The 21,975-nt window shown below is 37.2% G+C and overlaps 1 protein-coding gene across 1 annotated transcript in view; it reads right to left on the bottom strand.

The window, feature by feature from the left end:
- Nucleotides 1–433: 433 nt before the first annotated feature.
- The window catches only part of LOC148160929 (heat shock 70 kDa protein 12A-like), a 71,784-nt gene continuing 50,242 nt past the window's right edge, over nt 434–21,975 (bottom strand). The window contains exons 3-10 of the mRNA XM_088002876.1: nt 21,134–21,478; nt 16,378–16,476; nt 14,541–14,861; nt 13,737–14,020; nt 12,326–12,532; nt 12,084–12,255; nt 2,048–2,158; nt 434–1,562 (exon numbers count right to left, since the gene is read on the bottom strand). Coding sequence (XP_087859002.1) covers nt 925–1,562; nt 2,048–2,158; nt 12,084–12,255; nt 12,326–12,532; nt 13,737–14,020; nt 14,541–14,861; nt 16,378–16,476; nt 21,134–21,478 — 2,177 coding nt within the window. The 3' untranslated portion in view covers nt 434–924. The remainder of the gene's footprint in view (nt 1,563–2,047; nt 2,159–12,083; nt 12,256–12,325; nt 12,533–13,736; nt 14,021–14,540; nt 14,862–16,377; nt 16,477–21,133; nt 21,479–21,975) is intronic.

Raw genomic sequence — 21,975 nt, 5'->3', positions numbered from 1 at the left:
TCCTCACTCTCTTCCTCCTGCTGCTCCTCTCGGATCTCCTCTGTCTGTCACAGGAGGAAGAGGAGGAGCTCAGACCATGATGAAGGTCTCTGTTCAGACTCAACTTCTAGCGGCTCTGACGTCATTAAATGTGGCGAAACTTAAACCAAACCATCTCCATCTTTTCTGGTTTCAGTGCGCCATCTAGTGATGAAATGTGTTACTGCAGCTGCTGCCTGCAGGAAATGTTGAGTGGAATAAGAATTAAAAATAAAACAAAATAGTTAGTTTTCATATATGGTTCATATATTTTCATCTGTATTTTTATTTTTCTGAAATAATATTTAATAACCAAAAACACATTAAGCACAAGAAAACAGTTATTCAAATTGTCATGTGCAATTTTTAGTAAATGTGCAGCTGTATAAACATAAAACCTGAACAATAAACCATCTGAAGCGTCTTTAGATGTTTTATTAATCAATTTAAGCTCAAAACAAATCTCAGTTTTCTAAAGCTCTAATTATTTAAGCAACACATTAATAACATTAGAAAAACAAAACTTAAGGGAGCAACACTGATTTTTCTATCAGGGGAATTTAAGTTTTAAAACATTCACATCTGCATGTTGATACTTAACCTTTCAGGTCCAAATTAATTACCTAAACCAAAAATTAAACGACTCAAAAAAAAAAAAAAATAAAAACCACAACAAACAGAAGGGAGGAAGGAGAACCAGTTTAAATAAAAAAATAACTTTTACTTTTAATTCAATTTACAAATTCAAGTCTGTAGAACTGATACAAGTCTGTAGATTTCTGGTACAAAACAGCAAAAGATGGACCATGGAAAATGTTTACAATTGTATCAATTAGTAAAACAGACAAACCAAACAAACTATGCACAGTGTGAATTATTCATATTTAAAGATAGTAAAATAAAATCTCATGACCAACATCTGAACCAAGCTGGACGTTTCCTCTGAGGCTCCACCATCTCTGGGTTTCTCCCCAGCTCTACGGCTCCTTTCAGAATCGCTTCCTGGGGTCTAAGAGGACACAGGACTTTATACTGACGTCCAAACTGATCAGTGATGTGCTGACGTAGAATCTGGCTCTCAGCCAATCCTCCCACTAACACAATAAACCCAATGTTGAGATTTTTGTCTAATATTTCTCTGAGTTTCTTAGTAATGTCCTGCAGACTCTCATCATAGAAAGATCTCAGTTTCTCTCTGGAGATCCTGATAGATCCATCATCCCAGGAAGCTCCTTCCACTGAATCAAAGAACTTTTCAATCTCTTTCTGTTTCTCAGCCAACATTCCCCGGTTATCTTGGCAACTAATCTGAAAATCTTCATCCAAATGTTTGAGACGAGTAAAATCATACATGATTTTCTGAACCTCATTGGGGAAGTTTTTCTCATATTCTTTCCAGACTCTAAAAGAGAAGATTTCTCTCAGGAACTGTTTGAATTTTCTGTCCACAGATCTTCCTCCCAAATTGTCCTTAGAGTCGTTGAGCAGCTTCTTCATGGCTCCTCCTTTCAGGACTTCATGAACAGTGAAGTGAATATTTTTATCTGTTGACAAACAGGAAGAAAATTAAACAAAATATATCTCAGAAAACAACTTATTGAACATTCTAACTCACATTCAACAAAAAAATCCTTCATTTATGTCTGCAAGGTCATGGGGGGTTGGTGCCTATCTCTACAGTGATCATTGGGCGAGAGACGGGGTTCACCTGGACAGGTCACCATCATAGACACACACTCACATCTAAAGATGATTTATAGAGACCAGTTAACCCAACAGTCATGTTTCTGGACTGTGGGAGGAAGTCGGAGTACCCAGAGAGAAACCAGGCATGAACAGGGAGAACATGGAGACTCCATGCAGAAAGACCCCAGACTGGGATTCAAACCCAGAACCTTCTTGCTGCAAGGCAGCAGAGAAACCAGCTGATCCACCGGGCAACACAACATCACTTCAACATGTTTACTGTGGATAAAAATGTTTTTAAAACTCGTCTTTAAACCTTTAAGTAACGGTGAGTAACTTTTACCTCCACAGTCGACAACAAGGTACCGTTTCCCGTCTCTTTGGGTCTCCAGCAGGACTTTGGTTTCTTCTGGTTCCACAGTAAACTGGACGACCTCCTGACCTCCTGCTGGATCTGTAGAAACACAGAAACCTCACTGAGCTGCTCTATGAACAATAAGCAATGGTTTTACAGGTAGATTCTGGTTTTTAGTTCATTTATCCCCCATCTCTGTTGCCATGGTGATGCTGGAAATCTCTGGAGTAAAAGTTTCTAGATCAGTGATGATCCAGAGTCAAAGCTCCTCAGACCGATCATAGAAAGAAAATAATAAGATGGACAGAGAGACTTTAACAGAAATCTGAGTAGAAATGATGATGAAGGCGTCAGGATTCAATGTTAGAGGAAGCATGTTGGAGCCAACGATCTGGCAAAGCAGAAATCGGAGATTCTGAAAAAGGACTTTAATATTCTTCTGGACACTATGGGAAAATTAAAAATGAAGTTATTTCTCAGCGGTCCAATTCCATCGCCTCAATGGGGAGACGAAAAACATTCCAGGCTGGACATGATAAACAAATGGCTGATTAAAACCTGCTCTACCATCGATAACCTCTGGCTCTATTGGCATCGCTTTCACCTCTTTGGAAGAGGAGGACGCAATCTTAACAAACATGGAATAAGGCTGCTCACTGCAAACATTTTTTATTTTGTCAACAAGAACAATGTGACCATCGCTTCAGAAGAACTGGCTCAAGGATGTCTGACTAGGATGGAACCCCCCGCTTATCAGAATCACAGTGTCCTAAAACAAAGTGCTGGGGACAGAATGACTGGTTCCCCTCCTCCTTTCCCCTCCCTAATCTTTCCACCCCCCCTCCTCTTTCCCCCCTCCCTCTCTGCTCCTACACTCACTCACAAGAACAGAGTTTCTCAGGAAGTCAATCGCTAAAGAGAGTCAGGCTCCGGGTCAGAAAGGAAGGCGGACAGACTCCTCCTCTTCCCAATAGGATGGTATGGATCAACAGGTTCGCCTCGGTACGACTCTCCTTAGCGTTAACATAGCAGACCTCACTTCATCTAAGCCACCTGCCTCTGACCTCCCTGAGGATCCAGCACTCTGCGTTTCTGAAGTCTGAGACCGGGGTCCAGATATTATTTTTACAACCGTCTTCCTCCAGAATGTGTCTGGCCCCCCAACACTGCAAAACAGGACAATACCTGTCCGGTTCACTACAAGACAAGTTATAAAAAACAGAAATACAAAAAACAGTGGTCTTAATTCAAACCTCAGACTGATCCCCTGCCTCCAAGTCACTTAAGCTGGCTCTTTTAAATACCAGATCTCTCTGTGCTAAAGCTCTATTAATTAATGATTTCATCACCGAGCATAATATTGATGTTTTATTTATGACAGAAACATGGCTGAATGACAATAATGAAGCAATCGTACTAATTGAATCAGCACCTCCTACGTGTAATTCTTTAAGTGAAAATAGAAATCACAAAAAAGGAGGAGGCGTGGCTTCAATATTTAATAATACCATGAACTGTAGTAAAATCTCTCTGGGTCATTTTATGTCTTTTGAATATCTTGGAATCGAGGTAAAAGGCCACAAACGAACTTTGACACTAACTTTATACAAAACCCCAACATATGTGGAAAATTTCTTTACGGACTTCAAAGAGCTTCTATTTCTCATATGCATTGATTGCGATTGTTTGATAATTGTTGGTGATTTCAACATTCATGTTGACAACCCCCAAGACCGAGGGGCAAAATAGCTGTTTAATTTATTAGAGAGTTTTGGTTTAACACAACATGTCAAACAAGCAACACACACTCATGGACACACACTGGACCTGGTTATCAGTAAGGCTGTGAATATTTCCAATGTCTCTGTAACTGATGTGGCCTGTCGGATCACTTTGCTGTTATCTTTGACTGTTCTTTATCCGTTAACCCACTTGGACAAAAAACTACTATCACAAAACGTACTTTCACAGAAAACACAGCAGAAACATTTAATCAAATCTACTCTTCTTCCTCGCCCTTAACCTATAATGACGTAGATAAGTTGGTAGATGATTTTCAGTGCAAACTTTCAGATATCATTGATTACATTGTCCCCATTAAAGTGAAAGTTGTGTCTGGTAGGTAGAAATCTCCATGAAGAAATTCACAAACAGTTCACTCTGCAAGACAACTCTGTCGTAGGGCCGAACGGAAATGGCGTAAAACTCAACTACATGTTTATTATGAGATCTACAAAGAAAGACTACGTAACTATCACACAACACTAAAACATGCAAGAGAGGCTTTCTTTGCAGATGTCAAACAAAAACACTAACAACGCTCGAGTTTTATTTGCTACTGTTGACAGGCTCACAAACCCTCCTATGACGTTACCACCTGAACTTCAATCTAATGCCGCCTGCAACAAGTTTTCCAGTTTCTTTTCAGAGAAAATTCAAAAGATCAGAGGATTAATCTGTACATCCTCTACAAAGACAGTACCAATGCTGTGCCCAAACAAAACAAATGCAGGAAAAATGACCCAGTTTCAACTACTTCATTATAAAACCGTAGAAGAAATTATAAGTCAATTAAGCTCCGGTTCCTGCTGTCTGGATGTCCTACCCACACATTTCTTTAAGAAAGTCCTGCCTGTCGTTGCTAATGATCTGATCCAAATAGTAAACTCATCGCTCTCTTCAGGTGTTTTCCCCCAGGCTTTGAAAACAGCAGTTATCAAACCACTGATAAAAAAGAACAATCTAGACAAATCACTACTGCAGAATTACAGGCCGATCTCCAACCTCCCATTCATCAGCAAAGTTATTGAAAAAGCTGTTTTTAAACAATTAAATAACTTCCTAACAATAATGAATCGGTTTGACTCCTTCCAGTCTGGTTTCTGGTCTCACCACAGCACGGAGACGGCCCTTGTAAAAGTGTTCAATGACATCCATATAAACACAGACTGTGGGAGAACCACAGTGCTGGTTCTGTTGGACCTCAGTGCAGCTTTCGACACTGTTGACCACGACATCTTACTGAATCGACTGGAGATTTGGGTCGGACTCTCCGGTCCAGTGCTCCACTGGTTTGAATCTTACATAAAGAACAGGGATTTCTTTGTTTCAGTCGGAAACTTCTCATCAGAGAGGTCGAAGGTCACATGTGGTGTACCCCAAGGTTCAATCCTAGGACCCCTTCTTTTCAATATTTATATGCTCCCGCTGGCTCAGGTTATAGCAGGAAATAAGATTAGCTACCATAACTACGCGGATGATACACAGCTCTACATCACGATGTCACCAGGTAACTCTGAACCCATCCAATCACTGAATAGATGCTTAGAACAGATAAATGTGTGGATGTGCCAAAACTTTCTCCAGCTGAACAGAAACAAAACTGAAGTTATTATCTTTGGACCTAAAGAGGAGCGAACATCTAAAGCTCTGCAGGCCTCACTGCCTCAGTAAAGGTCAGAGTTCATGTCAAATTTAATTGTATAACACAATTTACACAACAGCAGATGACCAGAGGTCAAAGGTCACAGCTACAGGTGAAAAAACCTGAGCTTCATTCTGGTTTATGGAAAACCAAAAGCAGAGGATGATTCAACAATGAGATAGATAGAGAGAGAGAGAGAGAGAGAGAGAGAGAGAGAGAGAGAGAGAGAGAGAGAGAGAGAGAGATTTTTGACTTTAAAACTAATTTATTCACTCTATAGTGATCCAGAGGAATATTCAACACAGCTTCAAATTAACACATCCATAAATGAAAGTTCAGAATAATTTAAATTAAATAAAACACCTTCATAGTCCCAAATATTCAGAAAAATATTTAATTCATCCATTTTTAGATAATATTTGAATTCTAACATAACTCTTGCTCTAACCAGACTTTTAGAGCTTTACACAATCAGTTTTCTGTCCATTATTCATTTTAAATTTTCCACTCAAAGAAATTGCAAACTTTGCTTGATCAAGAAAACATTTTAACAATCGTCCAATTTTCTTCTTTCCTTTGCCATATAAAAAACAAAAATAAAGGACTGTTCTGTGAAATTTTCTTCAAATAATTTTCAAATATCTTAGTAAAGTAAATAAATCCATTCTTCTGAAACATTGTACAAAACAATGAAAGATAGTTTCTCTTAATAAACAAAAGGGACATTTATCTGAAACACCAGGATTAATAATAGAAACAAAATCATTAACTGCAATAATACTGTGCTAAATTTCCAATGTAAATCACCAACATTTTTAGTCAATGGTGGCTTATAAAGTTCCAACCAGTTAGAGCAGATGTTTCAATGTGACCACCCCTTTTCTCATCAACAGGTCAGAAACCATCACCATGTTGTCCCAAGCTGAACCCAAACGAGATCCTGGAGGACAGGTTCCAATAAGAACCAGTTTAAACATGTGGATGTTCCAACTCTCTTCGTTTCCATGAGGCTCCAAGATTTTAACACACTAACATAAAAAGATGACAAACACTTTACACTATATTTTGAAATAACAATAAACAAAGTTTTACCAAAACCTAAATTAGCAGCTTTTGAAAAAAACATTCTGTAATTTGTTTCCACAAAACATTTTGATCACCACACAAAAAAACTGTACAAACTGTAACCTGAAGGCTGTTTTCCTGCTTTCTAAATGAACCAAACCTCCTTCTTCCTTTGGTAAAAACAAAACACTCTTAGGGACCCAATGTAATCTGTCCCAAAAGAAATTTGAAATGATAGTCTGTAGTTTTACCAAAAAACCTGGTGGGGGTTCCAGAACAGATAAACGATGCCACAAAGTTGAAGCAACCAGATTATTAATAATTATTGTACGGCTCCTGTAAGACAATCGTGGAAAAGCCAGAGCCATTTCTTTAACCTGCCCTCCATCAGTTCAATAAAACCTTCCCAATTTCTCATTACCTCTATTTGATCCCCCAGGTAAACACCCAACCATTTTTCGGCCACTTTAATTCACCAGGTAATTTAGGTTCTTGTTTTGTCCACTTACCAACTAGCAAAGCTTTTCTCTTGTTCCAATTAACTTTGGCCTCCAGTTCCTCATTTCATACAGATCACCCTTCTTAGGGAGAAGAGTGAGCACAGCTCTGCGACAGCTAAGGGGTAACATTCCCTTTGTCACATTGTTATTGAGGATTTCCAACAGATCTTCAGCCAGCCAGGCCAACATTCTCCATGCTCAGCAGCACCCCCTGCAGTTCTTCCAACGTCAGAGCATGCTCCAAAATGACATTGTCTTGGTCTGACACCTTTGGCAAGTCACTGTGAAACTCTTCTGTCATCACAGAGTCGTCTCTAAACTCACTGTGAAAAAAAGTCCACAGCTCTTTTCCACAGAACGAATGAATGAGACGATTCTGTCCATTTTTCTTCTCCAAACTGAAGAAGACTTTAGAGGGAGCATCCATTTCAGAGATATGTTGAAAACGTGAACGTACCAGAGCTCCCTGCACTCTGAGTCCAAGCAAATCAGCCAAAACAGATTTTTTCCTTTTGAGAGCCTGAAAATGGCCTCGATTTCCTGTGGACTCACAAAAACTCTGAAGATCCACAATTTCAGTCTCTAATTCCTCAACAGATCAAACCATTTCTCTTGTAACATTGTAAGTGTATTGATTACAAAACTGCTGAATTTTAATTTTACCGATATCCCACCACTGCTGTACCGACGTAAACTGACATTTCATGAGTTTCCACTGCTTCCAAAAAAAAGAAAATCCTTTTTTAAAACAACCATCATTTAACAAAACAGTATTGAAATGCCAATATGCACTTTTAGGTCTTAAATTATTAATAAACACATTCCCTATAATCATACAATGATCAGAAAAGCCCACTGGACATAAAGTGCATGATTTAAATATCTGTAAATGGAGCCCAAAACAACAGAACCCATCTAATCTTACCAAAGTAATATAATTCTCTTTACAATGAGACCAGGAATATTGTCTTATCTTTCCATTTTTAAACCGCCACACATCAGCTAAATCATGTTTAAATAATACGTTTCAATTTTCTCTTTGACTGTATATGTGGCTCCAAATGATTCCCATCTAGATCATGTAAGAGCGGAAATACTATTTAAGGAGTGTTTGACGGAAAAAAGACCTTGGCACCTCGGTTCTCTGGAAAGAGACTTTGGCTTCGCACTAGGTCAACCTGACCAAATTCTTTCCTTCCATTTGCGTGCAAAGCGCAAATGGAGCCAGAATTTACTGGAAAGGATGTCTGTTTGTGCAAGATAAAATCAACAATTTGAGATAAATTGTCCTATTCAGCAATTCTGAAATGGAGCAGATGTTGAGTTCGTGAGGTCCAAAATATTTTAAAGGTCGCCCAATACACACTCAGTATAAAGCGTGCCAGAATCTTTCTGCAAAACAACAGTTGCCCGCCATTGGTTGAAACTTTCCAACACACACTGATGAAGATGGAAAAGTATAAAACAGGTCGAGATTAAGACTTCGGGGAGATTTTTTGTGACAAGACGATGATGATGAAGATTTTTGTACTGAACTGAAGAAACTGTAACGAGGTATCCGTGGTAGTGTAATAAATCTCCGGCTCGTCTATGGCTTAGCAGCAAGAACTACGTCTGTGTGCGTTATTTCTTTTACTTAGATATTTAAGAGTATAGCCACCTTTCAAATCCTCAATAATCATCTATTGTACAATTAAAATCACCTCCTAAAATTAAATAATCTGTTGACACAATTTAATAGTTTATCTGCTAACTTTTCTAAAAACACACAACGTTCACTTGGATTCACAGGAGCATATACATTCAGTAAAATAAACTTTATATTTTCATACTTAATAACTTTTAACAATCTTCCAGTTTCAACATCTTCAGTTTCCATAGAAACTGGAAGAAAGTTTCTTGAGAAAAGAAAAGCTACTCCAGCACTTAGTGAAGTTTTATGACTCAGAACAAGATTTCCATCCAATCAGCCTCATTATCAACATCACTGAGTTTCTGGAGCAAAAGCTGCATCAATGCATTTAGATTTTAAAAGTTCAAAGTACACAGCCCTTTTTCACATCCTTTGCACTATTAAGGTTTAAAGATGAGATTTTAAATCTACTCATATTCACACAAAAGAAGATCCAAAGGAAAATAAAATACTGACGTTCATGAAACAAAATTTGAGCTCTGACTTTCTGCAGCAGTTTTCAAAGTCTATAAACTTCAGTGTCTCTTAACCCATCAGAAGTCCTTCGTCTCATTAACCATTTAGCTGAGTCAACAAACTATTTTCTATTGGAAAAAATATCCTCTATGACCACATCCTGTTTTCCTTTTGTTGCTTCCAAAAACCTTCTAACCTGCTCTGGACTGTAACCATTAGTACTCTGGCCATCAGGAAGAGAGGAATCAGATTCTCTATCACTGTCAGAATCAGATAAAACCTCTGAATCACTTTCTTTCACTCTTTTCTTCCAACTGAGTCTTTTTAGGTTTTACCCCTTCAGCTTCTCTAGATTTTCTTTTAGTGTTTGGTACTTTAAAAACACTTTGATCATCCTGATCAGATTCCCTCCATATGAACCAAGTCATCAACATCCATTTCTTCTTGTCATCCTTCTTGTGTCGTCGTTTGACTCTTTACTCTCTTCAGGAGAAGTAATGACATCCTCAATGTCACGTTCTGAAACATTCGACGTCTTTTGGTCTCCTGTTGAAACTCCCTCCCCAGCGTTAATTTCTTGATCTCCTTCTCCAGCATCAGCCACCAGAGTTTCCTCCCAGCTGCTCCCATGTAGCTCCATTCATAGTATCTGCTGATGTCTCAGGCTCTGGGTCTCCATTAACCTGAACTGTCTCTTTTTGAACCTTTTCAGGGTAAATACGAACCGAATGGCCCTCCTGGTTACATCCAAACACTTCATAGTTTCAGTTGTTGCAAAAATAGTGTAATCAAAGCCGTCAACTTTAAATTTCATCACTATGCTCAGTTCCTCTGTATCATTTTTGAGAATCATAAACTCTTGTCTTCTAAATGAAACGACGTGTTTCAGTTTTGCTGATTTGCATCCTGACTGGAGCATTTTCATTGCCGACCCGATCTGACCGATCTGACCGTGACGAGACAATTCCTTCAGCAACACATCATCTCTGATGAAAGGAGGCAAATTAGACAGGATGATCTTTTTAGCAGGTTCATTAAAGGGAAAACAGTAGTTTGGGTATTTCTCAAAACAATTCCCCTCAACTACGCTGTTCACCTTGTCGATCGAGTCCAAAAACAACCACTGCATTATTCATCCTGGACGCTGCCTTCACACTTTCACACCCAACAAGTTCCCCAACAGCCAAACCTCCTCAACCGAAAAATCCACACCAACATTTTAATACCATGTCGACGTGAAAGGCTCCTAAAGCTGCAGCACCGTAACTTTTCCTGGCCTTTGCATCGAGATAAAAGCTTAGTGGGCCGAAAAAAGACACTATTGAAACACCAGTGGAAACAGATCGTGTTAAAGTGTGAAACAAGTGAATCACCACTGGTGAAGTTCAAACCTTTAGAAAACCTCACACTCGTTCTCCTTCCACTCCACACATGGAGAGGGAGAGAGAGAGAGAAACTCTGGTTTCATAAAGACTCGGTCCACAAAAGGTCTGATATCCGAGATTTATAAGAAAATTTGATGGACTCAAGAAAAACAGAAGGAAACCAGGAAGTCTGCCTCTGATTGGTTAAAATAAAATCATCATCAAGATGCTGAGACATCGTCTCAAACATGAACTAATACTGGAAAACTCTCCATTGTGGCTGAATTAAAATTATTCAGCAATAAAGAGTGAAGCAAATTTCCTCCTCAGTGATTTAAAAGATTTATTCCCAGATTCTGGGCCGAGGTGAAAACAATCAGTTATTAGATGAAGGAGGAAATTAGAATTTGTTAGGTTGGTAAAAGATGTGGTGAAACATTTATGAACAAAAATGTAAAACAGTGATTCTGGAGGACCAAACAGGTCCTATGGATAAAGAACAACACTGTAAGAAAATATACACAAAATATCCATCCATCCATTTTCTGTTCATCCTTGTCCCTAGTGGGGTCAGGAGGTCATAGTGCCCATCTCCAGCTGGTGACCTGTCAGGGCACCAGAACCTCTGATGACCCCATGACCTCTTCCTTTCTCTTCCTTTGCTAAGAGGCTAGTTAGCTCTGGTTAGCTTATGGTATTCTTTAGTTTTTTCTTCTTTTATTCGCTCGTCACAACCATGATGTGTCAACACAATAACTAACAATTTACACAACTTTGATGACATTTTGTGAAATAAAAGCTTAATTTTGGTAAAATGTAAAGATTTCATGGACCTGATGAGCTACAATATGACCTCCTTCAGAATAACATCATATAAATTGAGGTAGTTTGGCTTTTTGTCAACTCCATCAGTTTTTGTGACTCTTTCAGTGAAATTGTTGTCAAATCTCACTTAAATCTCCAATTAATTCATTTTAATGTATTTTACATGAATTGCATTACTTCACATGTATCAAGTTTTTCATTTTACTCACTAGTTTGTCACCTTCAGTTCTGTATCAACTCCGTCAGATGAACTTTTTGTTGTTTTTTGTTTTAAATATATATTTTTTTGTTTCTTGAGAAGCATTTGTCTTAGTAAAAATATCACTAATAGGGTCATTAAAATAATTTTATATTTATTTTTATCAGATGGTGATGACAAAGTTCTGGATCAGGTCCATTAAAAATTTAATTTTCAAAATAAATGTTGCAACTGGGAGCCTGCACCTTAGCATCTTTACATTTCCTAAACATTATTTGTCATATTTGAATACATAAGGTTGAGGAATAATAAAAAATGGGGAAATTTAAACCCATTTTGTCCCTATTCTCAAGAATCAAATACTTTTACATGACTTGCTTCAATTCAATTAGTCCAAACAGATCATCTAGAGAATCCATTCATATATCACACATATCCTACAAACAGACTAAAACCTGTTAATGTTTGTCTGCCAGACGTTACAGATCCACTCAGTACCGTTCCAGCTGGTATCAGGTTCTGCTGCTCCTGCAGGTTGATCCTGTGAGTCTCTGCTGTGGTTCTGTGTGATGGAACCATCAGGTTGAAGCTTCAAACACCAGGTCAAAGCTGCTTCTGACTCCAGAACAAACATCAGTTTGTCTTTAGTGGCGTCTGTTACAAGACCAGCCTGGAGGAGAAACCAGAAGTCTGATTCTGATGAACATTTAGAGATGATGACTCTAAAAACATGATGTTACCTGAACTGCAGATTCTATCATGAACTGTTTATGGAAATCCTTCCAGGTGTCAGGAACAGTCATCACCCAGGTGAAGTCATCAACTGTGAACTCTCCTCCTTCTGGATGAGATCTGATGGTTTTCAGAGCATCGTCCTTCAGGAACCTCAGAACTTCTGTAAAAACCTTCAGGATCAACATCGACTTCCCGTTGGCTGTGTAGATTTCCTCCCAGTAGTCCTGTCAACAGGTTTCAGTCTGTTAGTTTGTGTTCATACCAGGCTAGTTTATCAAATCTACTCATGATGAACTGCTGCAGTCTTAAAGTCAGTTCAAGCAGAAACTTATTCCTTTAATGAGCTGAACAATAGTTTGATTTAAAGATGAAATAACAGATTTTACTGGTTAAAATCTAATCAGATGTAGATTCTGTGCTTATTTAATTTTAACAGTTGTAAATGGCTTTACAGTTCAATTTTAATTTAAATAATTTGTGACTGACTTTTATTTATCAAGCTTAAGTGGTGAAAGTTGGGAAAAGACAGATTCTCTTCGAGATTAAAAAAACAACACAAAACTGTAAGAAAACCTCATTTATTTATTTATTTTACTATTTTGTTTTTGTTGTTTTTTAACAGCAGCTGCCAATAAAAGTGAAAGTTACAACGTTGACATGATTATATGAGTTATTTTACCAAGAAATCAGTCAGAAGCTGTGAAAATGATCAGATCTGCTTCTCTGACTGCAGTGACGCTCCTGACAGAGGAACAGATTTTCACACAATCGTCTGAATCAGTTAATAAACTTTATTATTCATGAGATAATTTGCATTGACCTTTATGATGGAATATGGGAGAGTAGAGAGCAGAACCTGAGGAGGAACCTTATGGAAACATGGAGGTGCAGCTTTGATTTATAAAGCGAATTTCTCTCTGGATGTAAATTTAAATCAAGATTAAAACTTTTGGTTTTATAAATGCAAAAATTTACACATTTAGTATAATTCCTAGGGATTTTTTTGATAAATGAGACCCTAGGTATAAGTTCTGCTTTTTCTAAAAGTTCATAAACGATCAGACTAATGGTGTCGCATGGTGCAGTGGCGCCCCCTACAGGCTATAGACCTAGATACAGCCATAATGAGTCTCTTTGCTGCTTGTCTTCCCCCCTTCCTGTCAGATTACTGATGAATAAAATAATCTGCTAGACTACATCCTGAAATGAAAGAGATATTATAATTATAGAGACCCAGTGTTAAGACCTTTCTACATGACAGCAGGAGAAAAACTGTGAAGGGAACCGAGTTCAGGTTTAAAATATGTTAGATTCAAATATTGACTCAGTTTCAAAATGAGAAGGCTGGTGTGTTCATAGAAAACATGATAGAATCCAAGAAAGAAGATTTATTTGTAGTTCTTTACTTTTACTTACCATGTTAAGGACATTCCTCTTGAAGTCTTCTAGGAAATAATGTTTCTCAGCTTCTCCTCCTCTCATATTATTAAATGCTGTTTTAGCTTCATAACCAAACTTCATAAATTCTTCATGTTCATCAAACAGGATGCAGGTTGGAGTCTTTGGGGTGTCTAGTCCAAGTCCATAACTCCATCTCTTTATCTGGGTCTCTCCTCCTTCCTGTCTGGGTTTAACATTGAAGGCGTAGCCACTGAATCCTGAACCAAAGTCTATGGATATGATGAGAGAGTCAGGACCAGCTGGATGGAGGAGAGGAGAAAGTTAGAATATGATTAAAGAGAAGTTACTGTTTTATAACAAGTTACTGAAATAAATCCACAGACATAAATAATTGTTTGTATATGTTTATAATTTTATCCCTTTGATAAGAAACTAAACTGAAACATTAAAGTTTAGTCATTTTATACAGATTATTCTGGTTCCACCTGTCCTGTGATGAACTGGTGACCAGTTTATGCTGAACCCTCCTCACCCAGTGGTTCTAGGAACCAAAACCTCAGTGTCATCCTGAATGGATAAGTTGGTAGGAACAACAGATGGATGAAAGGATGGAAGCTGGTAGTTTAAATAGTTAATAATTTTAAATAAAACCCACAAATTTACTTTTATTTCATAATATTTATTGTGAATAATCTTGCCATTATTTATTACATCGTTTTCTTTATTATTATAGATTATATTTCTGTAACATTTATCCTCATTATTGTTTAATGGAGATATTATCAGATATAAAATGTAGCCTATATTTACAGTACTGACCTTTGACCTTCAGCAGCACCTGCTTCATGGTCAGGATTTCATCTGATGAGTCTTTGTAGACGGTGCAGCTGTAGGTTCCTGTGTCTCTGCTTGTTGGTTTCTTCAGGGTCAAACTGAAGTCTCCAAATTTTGATTTCTCTTTAATCTCTGTTCTGTTTTTATAAAGCCTGTGTTGATACAAAACCGAGCCCCTGTAACTAACATAGACCATCCTCCCAGTGTTGTGTCTCCACCTCACTCTGACTCCTCCAGGCAGACAGACTGCAGTTTTAAATGGCAGCAGAACAGACTCCTCTCCTGAATCCACCTCCACCCTGTAGACTGAGAAACAAACAGATGAGCTGCACTGACAGCAGCAGAACTGATGATGTTGATGTTCACAGTGATGGAGCCTCAGTGATAATCCAGGAGAAAAACACCTCAGTCACAAAGTGGAGCTCAGGATTTAGTGACCAGATGCTGACAGAGGATCCATGTGATCTAAACTTCCTCTCAAAGACTCAGAAGAAAAGATTCACTATCATCCACATGGTTATGAATATATTTGTACCTTTTAACCAACATATAACAAACTGCATTACTGTTGTTTCCTACTAACTGGAGAGAAAAACAGTTACTGATGGATCCAAAGTAGAGAAAAGTTTCAATGACTTCATATCATCATCCTGTAATGTGGGTTTGATTTATGTTTAGTGGATGAGAAACAGCAGGAATATTCAGCAGGACAGACAGAAACTCATCAGAACTTTGGATCTGGGAATTTCAGTTTGTCCTTTTATGGAATCGACCCTACAAGGCTAAGGTTGATGTTAGAAAAGTCTTACATTCAAGTTTTTAATTATTAGTAATTATTTCATCATTATTGCATTTGAAGGTTTTGTGCTGCAGTGCATCAACCTTACAGACATAAATCATTCAGTGAATCATAGAAACGTTTGCTGGTCTGAAGCTGCAGGTCAACTAATCAGACATTTGTCTTTCTTTTGCCAGAAACAGCAGCAGCTTAAAGCCTTTTATGATGTGCAATGGTAGAGAAAATAAAATAAAAAACAATGAAAATATTTATGTGTAACTTTAATGTTTTAATGTTTTATCTACCACGTTGTTTGACATTACGTAATTTCAGACTCAATCGGAATCGAGTGTTAAATCTCAGTCAGGGATCGGCTATATATGTACGTTTATTCTGTTTCTTTGTTCTTTATTTTTTAAATGAATTTTTTTAAGTATCAGATTGGGACTCTGTGTCGGCCAAAACTCAAAATAAAGACTCTGATTTGGGGGCAAAAACCTGATCCGTTTAGAATTTCTGTTATTTTTGGTCTTCAACAGTAGGATTAAGATCAGCAGGATTATAGTTATAATAGTTATAGTTATAGTGAAACAAAATGCCATAAATCAAAGCATTGTGGAAACTTTTACAAGTTTTTCCAGTGGGTTTTTCCATTTTGGCTCAGAAAAACCAGGTGAACCTGGAGACTGTTGATGGGAGGAGGAACGCCATGATTTATTTATCTTCATAACAAGTCGGATAATTCAACCATTTTGTGTAGTTCTGCAGTACTTCCTATTATAAACTTGTAGATTATTTCTATTCTCATTCACCCACAAACGTATATTGAGTTCATGTGGGTTCAGCTCCTGACCATAGAAACCAGGAAAACTCAGCATTTTATCCATAACCGTAAACAATGAAACCACGACTATGAAGCTTCCTTCATCTTTCTGTGTCAATACAGGCTTCATTGTCTGAAATGTTCACAATCTGTCTCAGGAAAACTCAGAAAACCTCAGCATGTTAGGCATCAGCATTGATACTGATGTAAGAGGAACTCACCTGATATGAAATAATGTCGGAAATGAAATAAAAGGCCTCCAGAAACAGGAAGTAGAATCAGCAGAACCAGGAAAATTCTGGCCCAAGTTGGAAAAATCTCTATGGAAAAACAAAGAGCAGTTAGAGATTAGATATTTTTCTATTCTGAGATCATTTGTTTCTTTTTGTGGTGGATGGTTTTCCACCCTCCCCACTCAGATGCAGTCAGAAGCTCACTGCTGATTGGTGGCAGATACCTTCATAGTTGGACAGGCACTGCAAGGTGTGTGTGAAGCATCAATCAAGGTGTGTGTGAAGCGTCAATCAAGGTGTGTGTGAAGCATCAATCAAGGTGTGTGTGTTTTAGTTTCCCCTGCTACATGTTGGCTTGTGTTCTTGATCTGCTCATCTGAGATCATAAGTGGTATTTTTGCAATCTATGGCTGGGATTATGGTTGGTTTTAGGTGCTGCACCTGCTGTGTTTCTGCAGCGTTGCTCTGCGGCTGCAGCTGCAGGTTGTTGCAGCTTCCAACTAGTCCTGACCTGCTGATCTGCTCCCTCCTGTTCAGGCTGTGTTTCCACTCCTGGCTAAGCTACCTATTAGATTTTAATTTATTTTACCTGGCTGCTCTCGACTAAACCTGTTAACCTGTTGCTGTTGGACAGGCTGTGTGGCATGACTCCTCTGGCTTGTTGAGGCATTTGAAACTGGACGACAACAATTTGTTCCATTGCTTTAAGTGTTTTTCTTTCACATTTTGTATTTGTTGTGCATTATTGAAATTACTAATGTGTCTGCTTTCTTTTTTTTTTCTTTATTTTCTTTTTTAATAAATGAATTTGTCCTCACCTCATACCTTTATGTTCAGGGACCGAGTATTATGCCTGAAGCCATGTTTTTAAAAAGAGAAATATTTTAAGAAAATTGTTAATAAAATCTTGTGCATTCAGTTTGTGTTCCGGTGCATCTTGTGCATAAAGAATCTCCCCCTGCTGGTCACATTTTGTTTCTCTTTTCTACTTTCCTTTTAGTCATTTAGTTGAAGTAAAAAGCCTCATGTCAGAAAGTTTTGTCCAAATAGTTACATTTTAAGAACTTAATTCAGTTAAAGTGTTGATCCAAAAGACAAATAATTTTTCAGTAAAATTTATGTAGTAAATTCAATCCACTCATGACTAGAAAAGGTAAAATAAGGTTGGATAATTCACTGTCCACCTTGCAGGGCATTTTGGCTGTGAAAACCCAAATAAACCTGGGAGAGGAAGAGAGTCATGATTTATTTATCTTCATAACACAAAATGTTATGAAGATACGTTATATTTTATAATGCAACTCCAACTTTGTTTTTTTAATGGGTTCTAAAAACCTTCTGTTTAATTGTATGACAGCTGAGTTTTTAGCTTAAAGGGATAACAAGAGACGTAATCTTGATTCTAATATATGTGATTGACAATAAAATACTTTGACTATAAATGTAGACAAATGGAAATCCTAAAATGTACAAAACTTGTAGCATCAATAAATCAGCAAAGTACATAATTCCAAACAAAAACATACATAGAGATATTCATGTCTGGGAAGAAACTGAGATATTTCATTATTTCCTTCTTTAAAAAGTTACATCTAAAAATTAAAAAATGTTTTTCATCGCAGTTTTTTCAGACCAGAAAATTTTATCTTCTGCCAGATGGAAAAAAGCTGAATTACTGAATAAATATGAATCTTTATAGACCTGATGTCTTTCTTATGGACGTATTTATCATAAAGTAAGAATTGTTTAGAGCTAATCTTAATTGTCTGATCAGCTTTTCAGGACAAAACACTCAGTAAGTAATTTATAATCTATGATCAATGTGTGTTTACTGGCGGTAAAGCTTTCCAGTTGTTTCAAGGTAAAACTTTGCCATCTTGACTTGAAGTAATAATCTGCATAGAGTTCAAGGAAAATCTATTATCCTTAATTGTTATCAGGTATTCAAAATCAGTAACCTGTTTTACTTGAAGCTTCACCAAAATATTGGATTAATTTCTTTTTTCTGTCCATCCAAGTAAATGCATGATAGTCTCAGGTCGGGTTTGACATCAAGACATTTCAGTCTTGAGTTGAGTCCTAAACTTTTAACTAACTTAAAATACAAATCAAGTTGCTTAACCTGTTACATGTCCGTCAGTCAGTTTGTGTTTTCCGTCTCATTTTTTCTTCTTCTCAGGTTCAGGATTCAGACTGGAGTCAATTTGGGATTTTGAGTTCTGATTGGATGCAGAACTTGAAAGGAACCAACAGGTTAACTGGTACCATGTTATGTTTCAGTGAATCTTTTCATTAAATAAAAACTGCAGGACTGTGGCCCTTCAGGACTGGAGTTTGACACCCCTGAGTTAAACTGTTTTCCTGTAACAGTAAATTGTTCCTCCACCATTAGCAGATTGAGCAGCGCATTCATGAGCTTGACTGACAGCGCTAAGACCTTCCTCCTGGCTCTGATTGGTTGTTTCTGATTTCTGCAGATGACAGCAGCACAGGGAGGAGGTGGAGGAGGTGATCTTTTCAGATTATCTGTCTTAAACTGTCATGACATGATGACAGTTTTAACAAATATGTAGAAAAACATTTTTTAAAATAAAAGTTACTGCAGCCTTAAGTATGTTATGAAAATTAGATATTGTTACCTCTCTAGGTTTTTGACCAATTGGTTTTCCTAACAAAAATGTATATTTTTCTTTTCAATTTTGTTAGATTTGGGAATAATGAGGAGTTAAGCTGCAAATTAATAAATCTTTAACTAATTAAAGAAATATGTAAATGATCACTCAAAATAATGAGGATCATCTGAACAACAATGTATTTCATTGTAACTGGCAATTTATATCTTACAAATTTGCATGTGGAAAATAAATACATTTTTAACAGTTACTAAAGTATGACATGTTTATGATGCATCACACCTGAAGATACATCATGCATGTTGTAATAACTGTTCTGGTGAAATGCCAGGCAGCCACTCTTCTCTGCTGACCTTTCTTCTGAGGTTTTTTACCTATGGGTGAAAGGCTACATCACATCACCATGGTGACCGTCATAAACAATAAAGATGGATCAGCTAAATTGAAGGCTCTTTGAGTGAAAACCAGTTAAAAGTTTCATAGTAGAGACTATTCCTTTCAAGTGGGGAATCACACAGTAAAGCAAACCTGACAAAACTTGATAACAGGTTGAGAATATATTGGTAAAAAGTGAGGATGCACAGTTATGCATTAGGTGAGTTTTCATTGTAACAAACCTTCTGCTTGTTGTAAGATATCAGGGTTCAAACTAAAGTCCAGCCAGGAGATTTTAGTGTGAAAGTCAATTTCACAGTTTTATAATTTGTGACTCCAGTCTGACTCGATCCTAAGACTCATGACTTTAGTCCAGACTTCTCCAAACCACTCAATAATAGAGTGAAAACTGACTCAACACATCTCTAATGTCACTTCAGGATGAATACAGCCAGTTTCACCCTGTGTGATCATGCTGGTGTCCAGCAAAGCCCTTTAGCTCACAATCTCAGGAAGACATAAAAAAACTGGGTAACACTTTATTTGAAGGGAGGTGAATAAGACTGTCATGACACTGTCATAAACATGACATAACACATGTCATGAACATGAATAAGCCTTCATGAATATTTATGACTGTTGTCATAAAGCGTCATTCTGTAAATTATGACACTTTTAATACAAAGTTGACATTATTCAAAATGTCTTTGTTATGACAACTTGACATTAACCAAGAAATCATTACTGATATAAATTTGTTATAAAATAATTACTGATTTTACTTTAAAAATTAGGTAACTTTATGTTATTAAAGGTAAAGTTTGAACAGTAATGATTTATTGGTTAATGTCAAGTTGTCATAACAAAGACATTTTGAATAATGTCAACTTTGTATTAAACGTGTCATAATTTACAGAACGACGCTTTATGACAACAGTCATAAATATTCATGAAGGCTTATTCATGTTCATGACAGGTGTTATGACATGTTTATGAAAGTGTCATGACAGTCTTATTCACCTCCCTTCAAATAAAGTGTTACCAAAAACGGAAGCATAAACCATCAGGAGTGGAGAATCCTACAGAAATAATGACGAGTTGTTCATAACATCCATATCAAAACTCATATCTGGACATCCAGACTTGTGTTGTAAACATTTAGATTGCTGATCTTTTAACATCGGTACATATTGCTGTCTGTCATTCTTAGTCTCTTTCAGTTTATCACTAAAGTAAAACATTTAATAGAGAGAATATCTCAGACTCATTCCACAGATTCATCCTGTCAGTAACTTGATACAATCTGCTGGGTTTCCTTAGAAAGAAAATGTTTAAACTAATTTGAATAATAAGCTGAACTTAATGAACTGTTTAATATCCAGAATTAATTGGAATGTATGTTTGACTGAATTAAAATTATATGTTTTTGTAGAAAACACAATATATATATATATATAAATAAATAAACTGAATTAGATCCTGTCAAGATGCCACTTTAGAATCCACTGAACTTCTCAGAGCATCTTGTTGCTAATGTTTGTTATAACCTGAATGTTTACATGCTGGATTTTATATCTGCAACCAAGGACGTGATTGAAACATCTGAATTCAATTATTGATTATGACCCACATTGTGGATTACACAATACTTTGGATATATACTGTGTGTGTGTGTGGGGGGGTGTGCGTGTGCGTGTGTGTGTGTGTGTGTGTGTGTATACACCAAATTAGCTGACCTCTGACATTCAGCTGAATGCCCGTCAGCATTTTTTCTTCCGTCTCCTGACGAAGGCTGCAGATGTAGACACCGCTGTCTAGAAGTTGAGGTTTTCTCAGAGTGAGGCTGAAATCACCAACATCTACAGCATCAGACCTCATTGATGTTCGTCCACTGAAGAGTCCATTTTGAGCTTGTAGGTCGTCTCCTTCTCCCCGTTGATGGACAGTGTTGGGGTTGAGGTCAAAGCGACTCCATTTCACTGAGAGAATCCCTTCTGATAACTGGCTGTTCTTGCAGGGCAGCACAACAGATGAATCCCCCTGATAAACATCCAGATTCACATCTAAAGAATCCTGAGAGGCTGGAAGGACAAATAGAGAGAATAAATGTTTTAAATCAGCATGTCAAAATTAATAAATTTAAACATTAGAAACTTTTTTCTTTTAATCAGTTAATCATATAACCCAACCGGCTCCCAGTTCTCTATATTACTACTTTTTGCAGTGTTATAAAGCAACAGGAAAAAACTCCAGACAGTTAATGAAGTCCAGAAAAAGGATCATTTTCACAAATTCATCACATCAATTCTTATGTGAATAACACTAGATAAGATAACAATATGTAGCCCTTTGGAAATGATGGTCAACGCTAACAGAACATTTCCCTTTCAGCCCAGCTTACTGTAAGCACTGGAGTGATATTATCATCATCAATATTGATTATTATTTACTGGATTCCTTTTGACTACCACTGATAGTCAACAACCATGCTGTTTCTTTTTGATTAAACTCTTAATTTGTTCCCTTCCAGTTAGTACATTTGGTACAACTGGAGTGGAGATTACTACGGTGGCCGACA

The sequence above is a fragment of the Poecilia mexicana genome, unplaced genomic scaffold, assembly GCF_051168715.1.
Source record: "Poecilia mexicana isolate PSO_F unplaced genomic scaffold, ASM5116871v1 scaffold_2, whole genome shotgun sequence".
In the NCBI taxonomy this organism is placed as follows: Eukaryota; Metazoa; Chordata; class Actinopteri; order Cyprinodontiformes; family Poeciliidae; genus Poecilia; species Poecilia mexicana.
This window is presented reverse-complemented; position numbering and strand designations above follow the sequence as displayed.